Below are 21,705 nucleotides of genomic sequence, written 5' to 3'. Positions count from 1 at the left end.
TCCCCCTTTCCCTTTTTCCAAAACTGATCTCAATACAAATTTCTAATGGAGTTTGCAACAATAACTACTCATTTAAATACATCATTAAATAATAAAATGAAAAATAAAGTGCTTGTTATCACTGAATGGTAAAGATTGTTTTAATTTATCAGTTGGTAGTAAAAGTGAATATACATTGTATATTGTATAAAACAATGATTTAAGTTGATTCAACTACTATTCTGGACAAAGAAAGATAACTCCAATTTAAATATCAATTATATATATTGTATAAAACAATGATTTAAGTTGATTCAACTACTATTCTGGACAAAAAAAGATAACTCCAATTGAAATTGCAATTAGATATTTCTTGCTATTGTGCAATACCGTGTAATTGAAAATATTTGCTATTGCACAATACTGTGCAATTGAAGATTTCTTGCTATTGTGCAATACTGTGCAATTGAAAATTTCTTGCTATTGCACAATACTGTGCAGATGAAGATTTCTTGCTATTGCTGAATTCTGTGCAATTGAAAATTTCTTTCTATTGCATATTAAACTTAATATAATAAATTTGAATCCTGATTTGAACCAACTTAAAAACTGGGCCCATAATCAAAAATCTAAGTACATGTTTAGATTCAGCAAATCAAAAAAGCCCAAGAATTCAATTTTTTTTAAAATCAAACTTAGTTTAATTTTGGACTCTTTGGACTTTAATGTAGACCAATTTGAAAACAGGACCAAAAATTAAGAATCTACATACACAGTTAGATTTGGCATATCAAAGAATCCCAATTATTCATTGTTTGATGAAATCAAACAAAGTTTAATTTTGGACCCCGATTTGGACCAACTTGAAAACTGGGCCAATAATAAAAAATCTGAGTACATTTTTAGATTCAGCATATCAAAGAACCCCAAGGATTCAATTTTTGTTAAAATCAAACTTAGTTTAATTTTGGACCCTTTGGACCTTAATGTAGACCAATTTGAAAACGGGACCAAAAATTAAAAATCTACATACACAGTTAGATTCGGCATATCAAAGAACCCCAATTATTTAATTTTTGATGAAATCAAACAAAGTTCAATTTTGGACCCTTTGGGCCCCTTATTCCTAAACTGTTGGGACCAAAAATCCCAAAATCAAACCCAACCCTCCTTTTATGGTCATAAACCTTGTGTTTAAATTTCATAGATTTCTATTTGCTTTTACTAGAGTTATTGTGCGAAAACCAAGAATAATGCTTATTTGGCCCCTAATTCCTAAACTGTTGAAACCAAAACTCCCAAAATCAATCCCAACCTTCCTTTTGTGGTCATAAACCAACCTTGTGTCAAAATTTCATAGATTTCTATTTACTTAAACTAAAGTTATAGTGCGAAAACCAAGAAAATGCTTATTTGGGCCCTTTTTGGCCCCTAATTCCTAAAATGTTGGGACCTAAACTCCCAAAATCAATCCCAACCTTCCTTTTGTGGTCATTAACCTTGTGTTAAAATTTCATAGATTTCTATTCACTTTTACTAAAGTTAAGAGTGCGAAAACTAAAAGTATTCGGACGACGACGACACCAACGTGAACGCAATATACGACGAAAAATTTAAATTTTTGCGGTTGTATAAAAACTACTTTGACCACTGAACCATGAAAATGAGGTCAAGGTCAGATGACACCTGCCAACTAGACATGTATACCTTACAATTATTCCATACACCAAATATAGTAGACCTATTGCATATAGTATAAGATAAACAGACCAAAACACAAAAACTTAACTATAACCACTGAACCATGAAAATGAGGTCAAGGTCAGATGACACCTGCCAGTTGGACATGTACACCTTACAATCCTTCCATATACTGAATATACTAAACTTATTGCTTATAGTATCTGAGATATGGACTTGACCACCAAAACTTAACCTTGTTCACTGATCCATGAAATGAGATCGAGGTAAAATGAAAACTGTCTGACGGGCATGAGGACCTTGCAAGGTACGCACATACCAAATATAGTTATCCCATTACTTATAATCAGAGAGAATTTAACATAACAAAAAATCTTTACTTTTTTTTCAAGTATTCACTGAACCATGAAAATGAGGTCAAGGACATTGGACATGTGACTGAAGGAAACTTCGTAACATGAGGCATCTATATACAAAGTATGAAGCATCCAGGTCTCCCACCTTTTAAAATATAAAGCTTTTAAGAAGTTAGCTAACACTGCCGCCGCCGGATCACTATCTCTTTGTGAAGCTTTCTGCAACAAAAGATGCAGGCTCGACAAAAATGAAACCAACATTGGGACGTACAGATGAACAAGGGTAAAACTTAATGCACCTCTGCTACGGCAGGGGCAAAAAAATCTTCTGTTGTGTGTGATATTTAAGATTATAAGTCATCAACTTCTGAAATTTTTCAGTCTGCCCTTCCACTAAATATCTAATTAGGTTTATTTTTATGTTTTTGAACTTTTGAAAATAAGTTTTGTGGTTGTATACATGTAAGTAGCCACTTTGATCATGTTGATGTAACAAATGTTTCTGATATTGGCAAACAATCAAAATCATTATTTTCAACCATGGCAAGAAAACAGAAGACATCGATATTGTGTTATCTTTTTTATGAAAATAATTTCCATATATTATCATGAACATGATCACAGTTGAATGAACACATTTACAAATGCACATTATATGTACAAGTACAAATATACACATAATCACAACAATCAAAAACATTACTTTTTACAGTGAACATGGTGAATAAATAAAAAATATGTATGCAAAATAAGACAAGAAGTTCCTGTTATGCATGGATCTTTTGAGAAAAAATTGTGTAGATAAATTAATTGAAGTTGTTTCAGTGTAAAATAATGCTGCCTTTCAAAATAAAAGTAGAAATAAGGAAGCAACACATCAAATGGCTATCCCAGTCTGGAATTTGAGGCTCTAAAGAGTCTGTGTTGCTCACCTGCATCTTCAACAATGGCCATTTTTTAGTAAACAAATCATTAAAGGGGAATAACTTTTCATTATAGTTTTCAAAATAATTGACAAAATTTCAAAACTTCATAATTAAAGAAAAAAAACTTCAAATAAAGGTTTACTTACAATTTTAGTAAGGTGAGCTATAATGGGAATGTCATTAATAGTAAGTGCAACACATAAACATGTGTTCAATCTTATAAGTTTAAAGGATAAAGGTTGAAAACTGTGGGAGGTACCCACTATTCCTACCCCACCTACTGTTACCATAAAAATAATTATCATGTTCAAGAACTTATAACAGGAATCACATACCTTTTTTAACAACAAAACACATATCAAGACCACACAAATATTGTGCAAACAAGCTCTATGATTTCCATAATTTTCTGTTTCATAATAAGTTTAAATGTTTACACATGCTGATCTTAAAATGCATTAGGACATGAACTGAAAACATCACAATATTAAACAGTACAGAAGTAGAAACAATACTGCTGGGTCTCATCTTATAAAATCTGTAAACCATAAGTAATACAGCATGAATTTAATAAGTGATTTTTGGAATTTGCATACCATAAATGGATAGAAACCTTAATTTGTCATTTATTTACTAAACAATTGCTTCGTAATGAATATGTGTGTTCAAATATTAAGTTTAAATTTGATGTGACCACAAACTACCGTTAACAAAATACCAGATATGGGAGGGACAGGCACACAGATCAGATCAATATTATGAATGCACATGTATCTTCAGATCAAGTGCATAATAGATTTAGAATTTTTCATTATTGTACCAAGAGTAGAATTTTAAATATCAGTCAAAGACTACACCATGTTACAAATTATAACGTATATTTGATATACGTTTATCATAATAAAATATGTGTCATTGTATACAACCAGTGAATAAATATTATGTATATCATAACAAATGCTTTATGAATGTAAAAATGGTTTGACCATAGTATTTACATGAAAATTTAACTAGGTGACTACATTTACAATAAACATGATAAAGACAGCTCATTCATCATGTTCATAATAAACTTATACACATACATGTATGAACAACATAAGGAAATATTATTATACATGTACCATCATGACCATGTACACTTTTAAAATCTGATAAAATTTTCATAATTTTACAATTTACCATTTACAAATGATTTACATCCATTGAAAAATAAATATATATGTCCAATAGATATTATTTAAAATTACATGTATAATGTATGTTAAAAAAAAGGAGAATGTGTCCATGGGACACAGATGATGGCCCCTCTTACATAGAACATTAAAAAGAGAGACAACTCAAGCAGTCAAAGTGAAGAACCCAAATGTGAACTAGACCTGAGTTTGTTTTAATATTAGCATTGTATATAAGTTTGATAACCATGATAACTATGATAACATTTGGTTTAGGCAAACTAATTTAGAGAATTCTGCAATTAATTCAGTAACTGTAAAAGTGATGCCACCTATACATGTACATTGTAATATAAACTTATTATGTGTTCTATGGTAATAATGGTAATGATCATGAGCTTTGTGTATAGGTTTTATAACATTGGTCAAGGGACACTGAAATCAATTTTGAGAGGTACTAATGGACAATCATACAAATGGACAAGGGTAAACCTTGATGCTCCCTCAGCTACTGCAGGGGCATAAAAACATCTACATAAATACAGAAAATTTCAAAGAGTAAACAAATTATGAATTATGAAATAGGAAAGACAAAATTCAAAATCATTTATACTGACCATGACTGACATTTAACAGTATTTTGTTTTGATAAATAAATTCATTTTATTTAATAAATTAATCTTTTTTTTCCATTTTTGAATTTAAAAGGCAAAAAATGGGTATACTATCAAACATGTCCACTATACATGTACAACAAAATTGCATGCTTAAAAAGAAGCAATTGAAAAAAATTGATAACAACCTGACATGCATAAATAAATAAGCTCTCTGAAAATTTGTTTGGCATGTTAACACAATTTAGATACTAAAATTAGAGAGTTTATGATACATGTTGTAAAACATGTACATGATGTATATGCATATGATGTAGTACATTTTCTTTATTCTTATTCCTTAATATAATATTCAGCACAAATTTGATAAAATAATTGATTTGTAGACGATTTGGATTTCTTGCAATAATTTTCTTCTGATCATATCTAAAAAAAGCAATCATGATCAAAATGAATGAATTCGAAGTTAATAAAAAATTAGGAAAAAAATTTACAAAAACCAATTTATCATTTTAATCCAATTGGTGCTTGCTGCCTTATACCATGTATACACATGTTATATTTTAACAAATAACTGTTCCTCCTTCATTTTGTCCTTACAGTAAAATAATAATTCTAAACTCAAAAAGAAAATTGGATACCAAAAAAAAAATGCACTAGTATCCATGTATCTGAAAGCATTAAAAAAAAATTATGAACACTTGTACATTCACACACACACATACATGTACATATGATTACCCAAAAACCATGAAAACTGTTTTTAAAACAGAATAATTTAAATATGACATTTATGAGGTAGACTTAAAAAATCAAATTAACAAACTGTACATGCTGTATCGAATGTTGATTGTTTTCACCATGAAGATGGTGAGAACATATTTAACTCTTTCCTTTTGACTTTAGTTTTTGTTTTAGTTGTCATGGTTGTCCACTGCGATGGACTAGATCCCATTGCTTTCTGAACGTTAGATGTTATATCCCCTTTAAATTCATCTTTTGGAAACTGTATTGGTTTCATAACAGTTAAGAATGGGATGGTGCTCCATGGTATTCTCTTGCTTTGCTCTGTGATGTTTTCACTCTTTATTGCCTGTGTATTTCCAAGGGGTGTTCCAAACTGTGGAGGAAAACTAATCTTAAACTTGTCTTTCCCATCTAGACTTGTACCACTGCTGCTAAAATCTGCTCTAGGTGGTGTATTTTGATCCATTTTTGATGGCATTTTCTTCCTGTCTTTATCCAGGTATAATAGTTTTTGAAACTACTGGTAAGTTTTTTAAAGTTGTTTTTGAATTTCAACTAACAACTGTGCTGACAACAGAGAATTTCCTTGAGAAACTAATAGTCAATTTTGGCAATTTGGAATAATGAACATAATGTAAACTGCACATTGTTGTATAGTTAAATTTAAAAAAAATATTGAACTTTTCTTGTGTCTTTAGACAATGATTTTTAATAGAGCTCTCTCTTCTTCTCAACGACCTGAAAAAAGAATAAGTTTTAAATCATGGAAGTTGCACAAGTATTGTTAGATCTTTTAATATATTCACTTATCATGTTATGTGCATCATAACATAAGCTCTCTCACCCACATGTAATATGGACACTGTTTGTCATATTTCATCAAACATATATATATATCAAATGTTGCGGTAATATCTGAATGTCAGTCTGGGGTAATCATGATAATCCTTATACATGTTATAAGGGTGTATAAGTGTTTTTTTTTAATATACTGATAAAATGAATTAATATTTACATATATTCTCGTCAATATGTAAAAAAATTTTACCTCGTTAGAATAGTAGTGATTATATTGCATGTATCATGTGTATTGTGTCACTGATTATACCGATAGAAAAAAGCGAACATATTATGTCATGTAATTTGTATTTTTTTTCTTTTTCTTTTTTTCATAATTAAATAGGAACTCAACAGTAAATCATTCAATTCAAATAATTAACTTTAATTTGATCTTTTTCATTGCTTTTAATAATCTTCAATAAAAAATAAATTATACACACATTTTATTCCATATAAAATTATGCATAATCATGATAATAAATTTATTATAATTTATGTTTCAGGTTTGTGGGATAATGACATGAAATCGCTTGTTTAAGTACCATACATGTACCTCTATTTTCATCCAAAGAATCACTTCTTTTTATTTTAATGACCCACACTAATTTCAACACCCCCTTTTCAAACAGAGAAATTTGTTCAACTAATATAGAATTTACAGCTAAATGGTTGCATCAAAGGCATACACCTTGCTATTTAAAAGAATTTTTTTTTCTTACAATTTTACTAATAAGATGTAATCATGATAATCATGATAATATAAACCTATATATGTTTAAAATTTTGGTAAAACTACAATTTACATTTGTAAGACAAAACTTCAAATTTACACTTTAATATTCTCGTACATGTAAGTCCCCTGACTGTTTAATTTTATATTTGGCATTTTGCTATTGTATTAATTCTTTGCAAAGCTCATGCATATGATTTTCTGCAAAGGCAAGCACAGTGTTGAAAAATATTAGCCTAATAGGGCAGGTATGCCTACGTAGGCAATATCCTTTTACTTCACAGCTTTTTTTTTTGCTGGTTACTACAAGGGAATCAGTCCAACTTTATTCAACAGTGCTTGTTTTGACATGTTTTTTTCTTTCAACCATTTAATTTCTATTACAAAATACCAAAATTGGAAGGCCTCCCAGAAATAATTATCTGGACTAGGGGCAGGGCATGGCCAAATAAATATCATTCTGTATTCATACTTTTAACTGAAATTGGATAGTCTTCTATTAAAAGTGATCAATAAAAATATTTTTTAATAAAAGGAATATAATTCTGAGAGGGTGATTTAACATGCTTTTGGATGTGGAACCACCATTCATCAATGCCATTGTGCTGTTGTGCACTGTGTGATCTGATTTCTAGACACATACATGTACCCACAAATAGTTACACGGATACGTACTTGTATCAGTAATAATGATTAAAATATAAAAGAGATATATTTATAAGAGTAAAAGATGAAATACAAATATCTAATATCCTAATTTTTTGTGTATATTTAACTACTCACCTCACCTGATATTGCGTCACCTCTGGATACTAGGAAATGTCACGTAAATCTACTGGTTCTGTGTCTGTTATCTGGTACAACTTCGTACCTATGAAAGATATCAAACAGTAGTAAATACAAGTTTGGAATCAGTTTATAAATTTGTTAACGTGTCAAGGGACTATTTTCATTGACGGTAGCGGCTTTCGAATTAATTTTTCTGATCAGCAAAGTGATTTATCCTTAATCAAAATAGGAAGAAATTAAAGTTTACATTTTACCCTGAAGAAGTTTTTTTTGCAAAATGTCCACGGCGGCGATCAACGACGAAATACAGAGCATTTCATGCCACAATATTCGTCCATTGTTTTTACATGGCTATATAGGACCATTTGTTATTCTTTATGCTATATGGCTGTATTCTTGGATATTTATATACGGTCTTGAGAGTTATTTTGAAGCCGGTTTGATCGTCCTCGCAATCATCGGCTTGTTGCAAATCTTGGTGTCACTTTTTTGTGTTTGGTCCGTTGATGTCAGATGTAGTCTTACATGTTCTAAGGTAAAAGAACCCCTTAGGTTTCTGCACTCGTATAAGTTGATAAACTTAAAAGCATGACACATATGTAAAAGGTATGCCATATGTTGTACATTTTACAGTAGTCTGAGTTTACTCTGATTTCCAACAGCTGTTATGCCAGAGTAAGACAAGCTTGAGCCGTGGGACGTCAGAGCTCAGATCATGTCAGATTCCATAGTTGAACTTGAATGGTCACTGTGAAAACTGTCCAACTTTGAGAAAATAAAGGGTGGTACGTAGTGAAACTGGAGACAAAAATGAAATATGAACAAATTGAGGCTTGATTTTTTATATTCAAGGTCTTCAGTAGACTCCAGAAGCAGAGAACTGCACATCCATTTTGGACAGGCAAATTTCCACTTTTCTATCATGTATACATCACTTGAGGATTTGTATAGTAACTATACAAATCCTTGTATACATCAATTACATGGAAATGATGCAATGCAATATTAATGTCGACAAAACATTAAAAAGTCACATTTTAAAAATTAACAATTAAAATATGTTACAGGGATCCATTTCTTAAATAATGAATGGAAAGCATGGAATAATGTTAAATTTTATTAAGTATCTGGAAAATTAACATGATTAACACCATGAACACAATTTATTCATGTTATTTGTCATGTTCATCATCAGTCAGGGGACTTGCTGGAATAATGTACCTGTACATGTAAAAAGGGGGGGGGTTGAAATACATTGTAAGTGGGGTCATTAAAATAATAATACTTACATGTAAAGAAGGGATTTTTTGGATGAAGATAGAGGTATGATACGTATACTTAAACAAGTGATTTTGGAATCATTTTTCATGTCATTATCCCAGATTCAGTACAAATTCATTACCTGACATGACCGTCATCCTTTCAACACAGATGTTGGTTCTGATAATTTTAACAACATAATTAAGCCCTGGATCATTTAGTATTATATTTTAAAGCTACACTAAAGTTAATCACTAACATGTAAATACTGTATTTGGTCGTGTATAGTCCACACTTTTTACCTTAAATATGTAGTTTGTACAATGGGTGCGGATTATACACAACTATAGATGGTTTTCAAAATTTATAAAAAAAAAAATCGTTTTTTCTTCTTTTATGTATATCATTGTATATTGGAGATGTTTTTATATTTATTTCATTTATTCTTTTAACTTTTCTCTTCAAAATTGATTATTCAAAGTAAAGGTGTGACATCCTTCATGGGGAATTAAGATGGGTAATTAAGGATTAAGTATAGATGTGTAGCAATTAAATAATGATGTCAAGTTTTGACAGGTGTTAAATATTATAATTCCTGACACAAAAACAACATAATCATTCAAAAGATTATATAAGATTAAATAGTTTTAAAATTTTGATTACTGCTAATTAATTTAGATAAATGTTTGATCTCTTTTATTTTGTTCCATAATATTCAAATTATTTCTGTTATATTATATATCAGCTTGGACATACTTGGACAAATCTTTTGATTTTAATAACTGTACTTTTATAAAATTATTAAATATTAATTACCCGATAAAAGCTCTACTTTTTCATTATTTTTTACTTTATAAATTGTTTAATTAAACAAAAAATACAGTGGAACCTGGGTAAACCGAATTTCAGTTAAAACCAAATAATTCTCAAAGTCCCACAAAATTTCACTATCAATAAACGTTAACCTAACCTGAAAAAACCAAATCCTGTCAACACCGAATTCCGAAAGCTTTTTGAAGGCTTGTTAGTAAATATGTATTTAAAAATTACCTGTCAAAATCGATTGCTAGCAATCAAAACAGAAAATTATTTCCATTATTTGCGTGATTTAATTAAACAAACTCAGAGTATCCCCGAGGGTATGTGAGGTTAAATCAACTGGTGAGTTGTTATTACAAATTAATTAGCATGTTTGTGTCCATGTATTCAGTGATCAAACAATATTTTTTTTGTAAAGAAACTGGTCAGCTTTCCCCATCGCCGAAAATGACAAGAAAGGAACTTTCCCTTAGATCAATTAAATGCACGTTAATCAAATTATAACAATCACAAAAGTGTAACTGCCATTCTGTAGCTAAACTGTTTAATAAAATAATAGTTTTAAAGCCTTTCACTGGATAAATAAGTCAAGCAACACAACAAGGTCAATGGTTTATGAATCTCGTTTACGGGATGCCGGATTCCCTTTAGAGGCCATATATATATATATAATTCAAATGCTCCTGAAGATTTCCATTAGCTATTTAAAAACGATAAAGTTCGAGAATAAACTGGACCTCTGCTGTTGTTTCACTCTTATCTTGCGGCGAAGTATCAGTCAGCGGGTGGCCAGTTTAGTCCTAGAACTCATGTGTACTATGATGATCTTGACTAAACTACGTAATCGTCATTTGACAGTGACTGGGAATCTGAATTGGTCAGTGAATTAACGTATGAGAAAATAAATTTAAAAAACAAAATCGCTCCACGTCGGACAGCATTGAACAATTTATAGTTTCACACGAGCGTAATTGACGGAGTGACGTTTGATTTTTTTATAAACAAAAATGTAGCAATATTTTCATCTACATGTGTCTACTAACTTATATTTTTACATTTACACCTAAATCAAAACGAAAATTAATTGTCGTCTATTGTGTCACCTATTATCCCTTGTCAGTAAGTGGCAACGTTTTTTTGGTGTAGACTTCCGTTTACCTCTACAATCCAAACACCTGTGAAAACCGAACAAAATGCAAAGTCCTGTGTGTGTTTGGTTTGGGCAGGTTTCACTGTTTCTATTAAACAATATTGATTTTAAAGTTACTGAAAAACAGATCCCAGGAAAAAAAGACACAAATTTGGTTGGGATGAAACATTTTTGTAAAAGTCACACATTTGATTTACATGTACAATGATTTAGGAAAAGAGTCACAAATCAGATTTTTCCTTTTTGTAGATAAAAATATTTATTTTTCAGGTAAAACACCCTGATGATGCTGCATGGCTAAAAGTTGTACCAACAACAAATAATGGCTCAACAGAATTTGTTAAATTACACAAAGAAATAGTATGTCTACTTATTATGTATTATTACATGTATCACTTACAGTTAAAGCCCATTTGAACTTTTGAAGTCTACCAAAATTAATTCATATATCTGTGTATAGGTGTATTTAGGTCTAGCACTCAGAAATTATAACAGAAAAATCACACTAGAAAACAATTCATCACTCAAAGATCTTTGCTACTTTGAATTCAGAAATTCACAAATGATTAGTGGGTGCATTAATTATGGATAAACACTATTGACTTGTAAAATATTTTATTTTTCACATATATACCTGTCATGAATGGTAGAAGGGTGCCAAGGGTGGGTCAACATTTTATATTTGGCAGGTTGAAACACTGCATGATAAGATTTAAAAATGTACCTTATTAAACATTTTTGAATTGTTCTAAAACAAAATCAAATTTAGTTTGCCTTTTTATCATTTATATTACAATGATACTTTTCTAACATGGGACCATTTATATGCAACCAAAACCAGTTTCTTCACACAATTCATTATCTTGAGGCAGGTTAATTTTATATTAATTGCATTGAACAAGTAGAACTGTAGTGTTATAATAAGATTGAGAATGGAAATGGGGAATGTGTCAAAAGAGACAACAACCCGACAATAGAACAGACAACAGCCAAAGGTCACCAATAGGTCTTCAATGCAGCTAGAAACTCCCGCACCCGGAGGCGTCCTTCAGCTGGCCCCTTAACAAATATCTATACGATTTCAGTGATAATGAACGTCATACTAAACTCCAAATTATACACAAGAAACTAAAATTGAAAAAAAAAGACTAACAAAGGCCAGAAGCTTTTGACTTGGGACAGGTGCTAAAATGCGCCGGGGTTAAACAAACATGTTTAAAATGTCTCTTGTTTCTTTTTTTATCAGACAACCACGCCACATGAACTTTGGTTCAACTTCCAGAAAACACGTTATATTTATGACAGAGAAGAGAAGAAGCAGTTTCTATCAATACCCTTCCCTGATGATAAGTCTATTGGATACTATATGGACTCTAAAGGATACCTGGAAGAGGAGGAAATTAAACAGGCAGAAAAGTTTTATGGTCAAAATAAGTTAGTGTTATTTTTTTAAAGAGTACTGATGATTCTTTTCATTTGTTAGGTACCTGTACCAATTTTTCTCTGATTAAATGGGTAGGGTGAACTAGGATTTATACTTCGTGTAATCATGATTTGATATTAAAAACCTTGTATGCAGATTTTGTCAAAACAAGGAATTTTAAATATCCACAAAAGTGCAATACTCCCTCATTCGATTAAAATTTGAATAAAAAATCCCACCCAAATCTAAAGTAATTCAATTGCATGTTTGTTTCATTATATACTTTATTGATCACAGTATTGATTTACAACTTTCATTTTCCTGAATTCCATGATGATTGAGACTACATTTGGAAAAATATATTCATTAATATTTGAATGTGGATGAAAAAAATGATGAAATACAGATTGAATTTGTGTTTCTTTCCAGCTGTCAGACCTACTTATTTAATTGAAAATGGTCTTGAGTGTGCAAGATTTTACTTATAAAAAAACTTTTCACTTTTGTTTGAAAAGGGGCTATTTGATTCACATGCCACAAATTTATGCAAATGATTTATAATTTAAAGATTAAATATGCATATATTTCTTGTTTAACATACTTTTGTAAGAGTTATGGCTCTTGTTTACATCTAGCATGTCTAGTTTGCTGAGCATGCAAGATCTTTGTCAACAGGGAAGTTTTAATTGATCTTGTATTTCTGAAATTGATCAAAATTAATGTAATTTTTAGTCTTTAATGTTTGTCAGATGATTTTAAAAGTCAACCTACAGATTTATGTTCAAGGATATATTGAGTAAATTAAACAAATGCATAAGCTTTAGTAAAATAACCTCATGTTTTGTTTACAGAATGGAAATGGATCTGCCTAAGTTTATGGAGTTATTTAAGGAAAGAGCTACAGCTCCCTTTTTTGTGTTCCAAGTTTTCTGTGTTGGTCTCTGGTGCTTAGACGAGTATTGGTACTACAGTGTGTTCACCCTGTTCATGCTGATTGCATTTGAAGCCACACTTGTTCAACAACAGTTAAGAAACATGTCAGAAATCAGAAAAATGGGCAGTAAACCCTATCTTTTACAGGTAACAACTGAAAATAAATTGATTTTGGATGATAAGCATCTTCTAATTGGCTGAAAGGTTTTTGTCTATCAGCTCATAGGCATAATGTTGTGTTATCATGAACATTTTTTCATGATTTACTTCTTTCAAAATAATTTAGAATTAGAAAAATTACAAGAAATGACTGGTGTGCATTAATAATTTTTTCAGCCTATTCAAAATAACATAAAAAATGCTACACAGGCCGGCTAGGTTATTCAGTGTGCACCACATTTTTGATAAAATATCAAATATTGCAGTTATTTCTTAATGAGTTATGATTGATAAGACCTGTTGTAAGAAAATGATAAAAAAAATATTGATTTAATTTTAATCCCAATAATGTCATGATTTAGGTACAAAACAATAAACATATTTGATACATTTTTATACAACAACAAATGGCAACCATTGAAATATACAAACATGTATATATATAGGCTCCTTACAGAATGTGGAGGGTTAAATATCTTTGCTTTTACATAAAAAAAATATGACATCAATATACATTTTTATGCCCCACTTATGGGCATTGTCTTTTCTGGTCTGTGCATCCGTCCGTTCGTTCGTCCTTACGTTTGTCCGTCCCTCCGTTTGATCATCCCGCTTCAGGTTAAAGTTTTTGGTCGAGGTAGTTTTTAATGAAGTTGAAGTCCAATCAACTTGAAACTTAGTAAACATGTTCCCTATGATATGGTCTTTCTAATTTTAATGCAAAATTAGAGATTTTATCCCATTTTCAAGGTCCACTGAACATAGAAAATGATAGTGCGTTTGGGGCATCCATGTACTTGGGACACATTCTTGTTTATAGAGTTATTTAGAAATTTATGAAATTTTCAAGTTTTAAATCTCTCATTTTTCTAGAGGTTGGATGTGTAGATGTATGCTTACTCTACTTATAAATTGATCCAATTGTTATCTGTACAAAATATTTAAGAACTGAACAATCTTGGTAAATACTTTTTAAAATATTAGCGGACAAACTTTTAATAATTTTATGAATCTTATACTCTGCCGTATACTTGAAATTTTATTGTACAAGAGTGATTAAATATATTTAAATGTAGTTAACATTTTATTATTATATGTCTGTTTATGTAATATGGTGCATGTATAAATAATTTGTCAAAAATTGAATGTATATTTTATAAGCTGTACTTGCTTTTGGAATAAAGTATTATTATTAATCATCCTTTAATCAGATTTGTGTCATGTACCATTACAGGTGTATAGAAACAGAAAATGGAGACCTATTCTGAGTGATGAGTTATTGCCTGGAGATATTGTATCAATAGGTAGGAATCAATATGGGTAAAAAGTGAAATAACAAAAATACCGAACTCTTAGGCAGATTAAAAAAAAGTAAAATAACAAAAATACTGAACTCTGAGGCATATTCTATAAGAAAAGTCCATGAGCAAATTGCAAAATCAAAATCTCAAACACATCAAACAAATGGATTTCAACTGTCATATCTTAGCTGTTACAGGCATTTTTGTATGAAGAAAATGGTTGATTAAACTTTAATATTCTCAGGGAAGAAACTCTTAGTTTACATGAATTAAATGTTATGAGACTTATGCACAAACCACAGATCAATTACAAATTTTGGTTGCACACTTTTACTGTTCTTGAGTTTTATCCCTTTATAATGTTATTTCAAGCAGGGGCAGCAGCTGTGTCCCATAGACACATTCTCTTTTGATTTTATGTATTTATTTAAGCAAATATGTGTCTCTCTGTAGAAAGGATTTAACAATGTTGTTTCTCTTTGTTTTTATCTAAAGGTCGATCACAAGATGATCATGTGATACCATGTGACATGCTGTTGCTACGAGGACCATGTATAGTAGATGAAGCCATGTTGACTGGAGAATCAGTGCCTGTAATGAAGGTACATTTATAAGAATAATAATTTCTTTGCAACAGCAGCAAAAGAAAATCACAGCTTTAAATATTTTTTTTAAAGCATTACAAATAAAATAGTCAAAACAGATGATACCAAATTGGCTGTAACTGTATTTAATTAGATAGTTATCAAAATTTGAAAATTTAGCTGCAATTAACAGTATGAGCCTTTTTTGGCCAGTGAGCACATTGAATACAACAGAAAGGTTCAAGTTCTGAAAAGGGCTTAAACTTTATATCCCTCTAGATTGTTTACCTAGGCTTTTAATGATTTGGATAAATGTTTACATTGTTATAAATCAAATATGAGAATTTGAGTCAAATCCATGAACATGATTTTGACAGCTAGTGCTGACATAAAAAAGCTTTAAAAAAGGTCAATTGTAAGGTTTTGCAAGCTATGTGACCTTAGTTTATGTTTAGTTTTCAGGAAAAGATCTATGATGCAATTTATGAGTTGTTAAATAGATTAAAATTTATCATCTTCCAACTCAAGTCATTGCTAATTATGTAGGTTGTTATTTGACAGGTGAGTTCACAAGGGTCATGATAAGTCAACAAGAATTTCGACTCAACTCAGTTATCATGATATAGATTAGAAATTAATAAAATAACACTGATTTTGCTTCAAATGACAAGGTTACCTTGAGTGGAATTTGATTAAAGATATTGCTATTCTATTTTTATTAACCAGTATGCATTATTATTACTTCAAAATTTACCAGTGATACAGGTTTTATAAACATGGATCTTTGTCTCAGCATTTATTTTTAATTAATTTTAGGAATCAGTAGAACATATAGACAGGGACCATATATTAGATATGGAACTTGATGGAAAACTTCATGTACTGTATGGTGGCACTAAAGTTGTACAACATACACCACCAAGTAAAACAGGGGCAGGTCTGAAAGGTAAATATACATCAAAAACAAAAGGGGAGGGTTATTGTTTTTATAAATCTCAAACTTAAGTATTTTCATTTGATGCTAGAATTTAACTGGTTCTTATACACCTTTTAACTATTTGTGCGCCATAACCTGACATCACACAAGTTCCCATAAAATTTTGACGTCATAATACAAAATATCTGACGCCACAATTGAAAAGTGATTGTTGTATGACGTCAATAGTTCAAGCGGGACATATTCTCGGGTCAGATGGGAATAGCTATAAGGTGTATTAAGCCAAATCTTGTTTTGTTTGACTTGTAAGCCATGAAATGTTATATAAACACACTAAAACCATTATATGATCTGAAAGGAACAAACAATCTTCTAAAATAGACATCCTACACATTCACCCCATCATGTACTACAAATATGGTAATTATGAATCATGCACTATGTAAACAGTATTATATGTAGTATTTTTTTTTACTTATTCTTGTAGCTAGTGATAATGGATGTATTGCCTATGTTATTCGCCACAGTTTTAGCACATCTCAAGGGAGACTACTGAGAACTATATTATTTGGTGTGAAACGAGTTACAGCTAACAGTTTAGAGACTTTTGCATTTATTCTGTTTCTGCTCATTTTTGCCATCTCTGCAGCATCTTATGTTTGGATCAAAGGTAAATAAGATATGTATATCTTGATTATGTTTAAAACAAGAAAAAGAAATAAGTTGTTTATGTTTTAAACAAGAAAAAGAAATAAGTTGTTTATGTTTTAAACAAGAAAAATAAATCAGTTGTTTATGTTTAAAACAAGAAAAATATATAAGAAGATATTATATATGAGGCAGGGGTATATAAAATCAAGACTTTTTGTAATATGTTGGACTTTTTAACGCTGTTTTTATGATAAAAAATATAGTTTTCTTTTTGTTTTATAAGCTATCCTATAGCAGATTTTTTTTAAATCATTTCAAAATAATCTTCAGTTTGAACACTTTTGTCGTCATCTACAGTTTAGTTTGATTTAGTTAAGACCTGAGATGATAAAGGGAAGGCTTGTCATGTGTTATTTCTTGTTTTTACAGGTTCAGAGGATCCAAAGAGAAATCGCTACAAGTTATTTTTAGAATGCACATTAATTCTGACATCAGTTGTCCCCCCTGAATTACCAATAGAATTATCATTAGCTGTCAATACAAGTTTACTGGCATTAACAAAGTTATGTAAGTCTATCTATTATATATTTATTATTAAATACTGTAAACCAACTAATTTTCGCGAGCCATTTATTTTCGTGACATTTGCGAGTACAAAAATAACACGAATATAAATGGTCGCGAATATGTACAATTTGGATCTTTACCTAATTAACTACATCAACATGATCAAGCAAAGTTGAAAATCGCGAAATTAAATCGCCGCGAAAAGTGTTAGTAAGTAGTAAACGCGAAATAAAGTATCTGCGAAAATAAGTTGGTTTACAGTATAAGTGAATTTTATGTGTATTACAATTTTCTATATCAGACTGATGTGATGATATTTCAAACACCATGCAAAAGAAGAACATCTGTTTAAAGGAGATAGCTTTCAGAGAATCTTCTTTCTTGTGGTGTCTTGGATAAATACAGGTGCAGTAGTGAGAAAGCTGTAAAAAACTTCTGTTCTTAATTTGTAAACAACTATTAATTCTTTATAAAGCCTGTTTTATTTTTGTTTCAAAATCGTTATAGAAATTATAGGTGATTTGGTTAATATTTAAATGGTGTGTCTCCATATTACTATATTTGATTTTTTGATAAAAAAGGGAATCCTGCATTCATATAATGAAATGAATTGCAGATTATTTTTCTAATTTCAAATCATTATTGACATTATACTGACTTTGTTGTGTATGATTTTATATATTGTTTTCTCAGATATATTCTGTACAGAGCCTTTCAGGATACCATTTGCAGGAAAAGTTGATATATGTTGCTTTGACAAAACAGGAACACTGACAGCAGATAATTTAGTTGTGGAAGGTGTTGCTGGTATCAAGTAAGTCAACAATACACCTACCTCATGCTAGTACAAGTATAGAGATACAAGAGTGACAATACATTATCAATACTGAACCTACTAGAAGCCTAGGAACAACTACCCTTGTTTCTATGACCCATTTATGGGCATTATGTTTTCTGGTCTGTTCGTCCAACTGTCTGTCAAGTTAAAGTTTTTGGTTGAGGTAGATTTTGATGAAGTTGAAGTCCAATCAACTTGACACTTGTTACACATGTTCCCTTTGATATGATCTTTCTAATTTTAATGCCAAATTAGAGTTTTACCCCATTTTCACGTTCCACTGAACATAGAAAATAGTAGTGCTGATGGGGCATCTGTGTAATGGGTTTTGACAAAATTTGCATACACAAATATAGATAATTTGAATTTCATTGAATATTAAATTCTGGGTTAATCTATACCTTTGAAATCAAGAAAAACATGGTATCACCAGTATAATAATGCATATAAAATAAATTAATTAATTCTGCAAAAGTTTTGACATAATTATATAAAAATCTATGCATCTCCATAATGAAATAAATAGTGGAACAAAACTTTTCTAATTTTAGTGCTATTTTCACAAGTAATGTGATAAAATATATCTCCTCACTAGTGAAATATCTGTTCTCGGAAAATTATAAGTAGAAATTTGATTATGACGTCAAAATTTCTTAGTTTTTTTCTGAATTTTCTCTTGTGACGTCATGTTTAAAGGGCATCATGCCTGATGACGTCACATATAAAGAGTTTTCTGAAAATCTTTGAGAAAGAAGAAAAAAATAATGGAGAAACAGATTCCAATACTATAACTCGTGTATTAAGATATTTCTCCACTCTTAACAGTTAAAGTTTAATTATTAAAAAAGCTCAGCAGGCCTCTCGATTTGATATAATCAAATTATTTAACTGTCTCTAGTGGAGAAATATTGTAACTTGTTGCAGCGTAGGAATCTATATTTATGTATCAGATTAACAATCATGTATGTGTCAGCTAATGACAGGTTTATTACTTATATTTACAGTGGGACAGAGATAATGCCTGCCAGTGAAGCACCGTTAGAAACAATTCATGTAATGGCTACCTGTCATAGTTTGCTGGTACTGGATGATGAACTAGTCGGTGATCCTTTGGAGAAAGCCACGCTCAAATCTGTTGAATGGAACTTGACAAAAGGTGAGTTTTTTATGTCTTTTTCTAAGAATTTTAAATTAAATGGAATCATTAATATTTTTAAAGCTTTTAGCTTTGCAACTACTTTGGTAATTGATTAACTGATTCCAAGGTTAAATTTACCTGAATTTAGAATTAAGAATACAAGGTATAAATTCATTATTATTCTCCTGATACAAATGTTCATGGATTTTGAAGATAAAGATAAATGTTTCCACCATATAATTATATTTTATACCATACATTTTTACATGTATTTGACATTATACATATAACAATAAGTAATTGAGACAACCATATACTGGAGACCTGGATGTAAGCAGCTATAGGTCAACTTACGGCCTTAAAAAAACCAAAAACATACTGTATAGTAAGCTAGCTAAAAGGCCCTGTCATGACTTAATGTGAAATTATTCAAACCAGAAATCAAAAGGCTGATTTATGGTAAAAAAATTGTGACAGAAATCAACCGAAAACAACTACTGAACACATAATTGCACTATTTATAGACTTTTTGTTAAAAGCTAAATGTTTACCAAGTACCTGTTAAGTAACAAATATTTTGATATTTTGTTAGGAGAGACTGTTGTTCCTCAGAAGAAGAAGACACATGGTTTGAAGATCTACCAAAGATTTCACTTTGCCAGTGCTTTAAAAAGAATGTCTGTAATAGCAGGACACACTCCAGCAGGCAGTAGTGAAACAGAATATTTAGGAGTTGTAAAAGGAGCTCCAGAAACACTGCAGTCAATGGTAAATAGTTTGTTTTCAAACATTTGTTATGATAATTTAAAACAATGCATTGATGGCGTAAAAATTAGAATTGAGTGATATTAAGAAGAATTAAGTTCATATTGATCTGTATGGTTTTCAGATACTGATAGCAAAAGGCTAATCATATTTGATGTATGGAATGCTTGCAAGATTTACATATATATCTATGTGGCAGGATTCATCTGACCTTTATGTTAATTCAAGGCTTGTTGGTCATTGTTAATTTTGTTTTGGTCCATTTCTCAAATTCTGTAAGCAATAAGTGAATTATATTGGTGAATGGAAAGCTTGCTGGGTTTACATGTCCATCTGGCAGAGTTTATCTGATCAGGACAAAATTTTTATTACTTTTAGTTTTTTTTATTCTTATGATTGGATACCAATATGTTTAGCAACTTCATTTGGTGTATGAAAAATTATTAGGTGCACATATCTGTTTAACAAGGTTCTTTTGACTTTGACCTCATTTTTATAATTCTTTGATATTGTTTGATAAGTTTTTGTGTTCGAAGTATTAAAAAAATAATCTTCAAGACTTTCAATATAGAATGCAATCATGATCAGTAAATCAGGCAAGACATTGCAGTGTGTGCACCCTTGTTAAAAAGTACCTGTTGACTTTACTATATTGTAGTTCAAGAATTGTCCAGCTGACTATGAAGAAGTGTACTTAGAGATGTCAAGAAGAGGGGCCAGAGTTCTTGCTTTGGGATATAAGAAACTTGGAGTTTTGTCTCATCAACAGGTGAATAAGGCTTCCAGCTATTTTTGAAAAGTTGCAGTCAAATTAACTTAAACATATGAATATGATATTTATTACTATCATGCTCTGTCGTACCTGAAAATGATGAATTTCTATTTAGTTTTCTTGATGATTTATAAGAACCTAAAACAAATGCAAGAACATTTGTAGAAGAATTACAATCTACATTTAAAAAAATGAAGTAAATATTGTTTCCAAAATCTTAGCCACTGAAATGAAGTGGTTAGTATGTTTACATGTAAGTGTTGTCAGTGATATTGTTGTCTTTTTTCAAAACTACCTCTACCGTTTTTTATTGGGAAAAATGCATATTTTTTATTGAAATTGGGAAATTTGTATTTTTTATTCTAAAGACATCTCCGATTTTTTGCTGACCTTTTTTGCACTATTTTGTCATGTATATTTTGGTTGTCAGACATTTTCAACCTGAAAGGTTCTTTTCGGAGAGGGGAAAGAAACCAAAACAATGATGGTACTTAATGCATTGAAAACCACTTGTGTTACAAACCCCATGATGATTCTGATCAGAAAACTGG

The 21,705-nt window shown here is 30.5% G+C and overlaps 1 protein-coding gene and 1 long non-coding RNA gene across 5 annotated transcripts in view; one reads left to right on the top strand and one right to left on the bottom strand.

The window, feature by feature from the left end:
* Positions 1 to 2,601: 2,601 nt before the first annotated feature.
* On the bottom strand, positions 2,602 to 8,173 carry LOC143062742 (uncharacterized). The gene is made up of 2 exons (XR_012974833.1): positions 7,857 to 8,173; positions 2,602 to 6,236 (listed from the first exon to the last, which is right to left on the bottom strand). It is a non-coding gene; the product is annotated as an uncharacterized LOC143062742 (long non-coding RNA).
* The window catches only part of LOC143062741 (endoplasmic reticulum transmembrane helix translocase-like), a 31,462-nt gene continuing 17,836 nt past the window's right edge, over positions 8,080 to 21,705 (top strand). For 3 of the 4 annotated variants that reach the window (XM_076234504.1, XM_076234506.1, XM_076234507.1), the window contains exons 1-13: positions 8,080 to 8,392; positions 11,357 to 11,446; positions 12,333 to 12,520; positions 13,361 to 13,589; positions 14,836 to 14,905; positions 15,398 to 15,504; positions 16,303 to 16,432; positions 16,911 to 17,093; positions 17,504 to 17,641; positions 18,335 to 18,455; positions 19,484 to 19,635; positions 20,210 to 20,385; positions 21,041 to 21,151. In XM_076234504.1, coding sequence (XP_076090619.1) covers positions 8,135 to 8,392; positions 11,357 to 11,446; positions 12,333 to 12,520; positions 13,361 to 13,589; positions 14,836 to 14,905; positions 15,398 to 15,504; positions 16,303 to 16,432; positions 16,911 to 17,093; positions 17,504 to 17,641; positions 18,335 to 18,455; positions 19,484 to 19,635; positions 20,210 to 20,385; positions 21,041 to 21,151 — 1,953 coding nt within the window. In that variant the 5' untranslated portion in view covers positions 8,080 to 8,134. The remainder of the gene's footprint in view (positions 8,393 to 11,356; positions 11,447 to 12,332; positions 12,521 to 13,360; positions 13,590 to 14,835; positions 14,906 to 15,397; positions 15,505 to 16,302; positions 16,433 to 16,910; positions 17,094 to 17,503; positions 17,642 to 18,334; positions 18,456 to 19,483; positions 19,636 to 20,209; positions 20,386 to 21,040; positions 21,152 to 21,705) is intronic. The other variant, XM_076234503.1, reaches the window with a different exon arrangement.

The sequence above is a fragment of the Mytilus galloprovincialis genome, chromosome 2 (assembly GCF_965363235.1).
Source record: "Mytilus galloprovincialis chromosome 2, xbMytGall1.hap1.1, whole genome shotgun sequence".
Lineage (NCBI taxonomy): Eukaryota > Metazoa > Mollusca > Bivalvia > Mytilida > Mytilidae > Mytilus > Mytilus galloprovincialis.
This window is presented reverse-complemented; position numbering and strand designations above follow the sequence as displayed.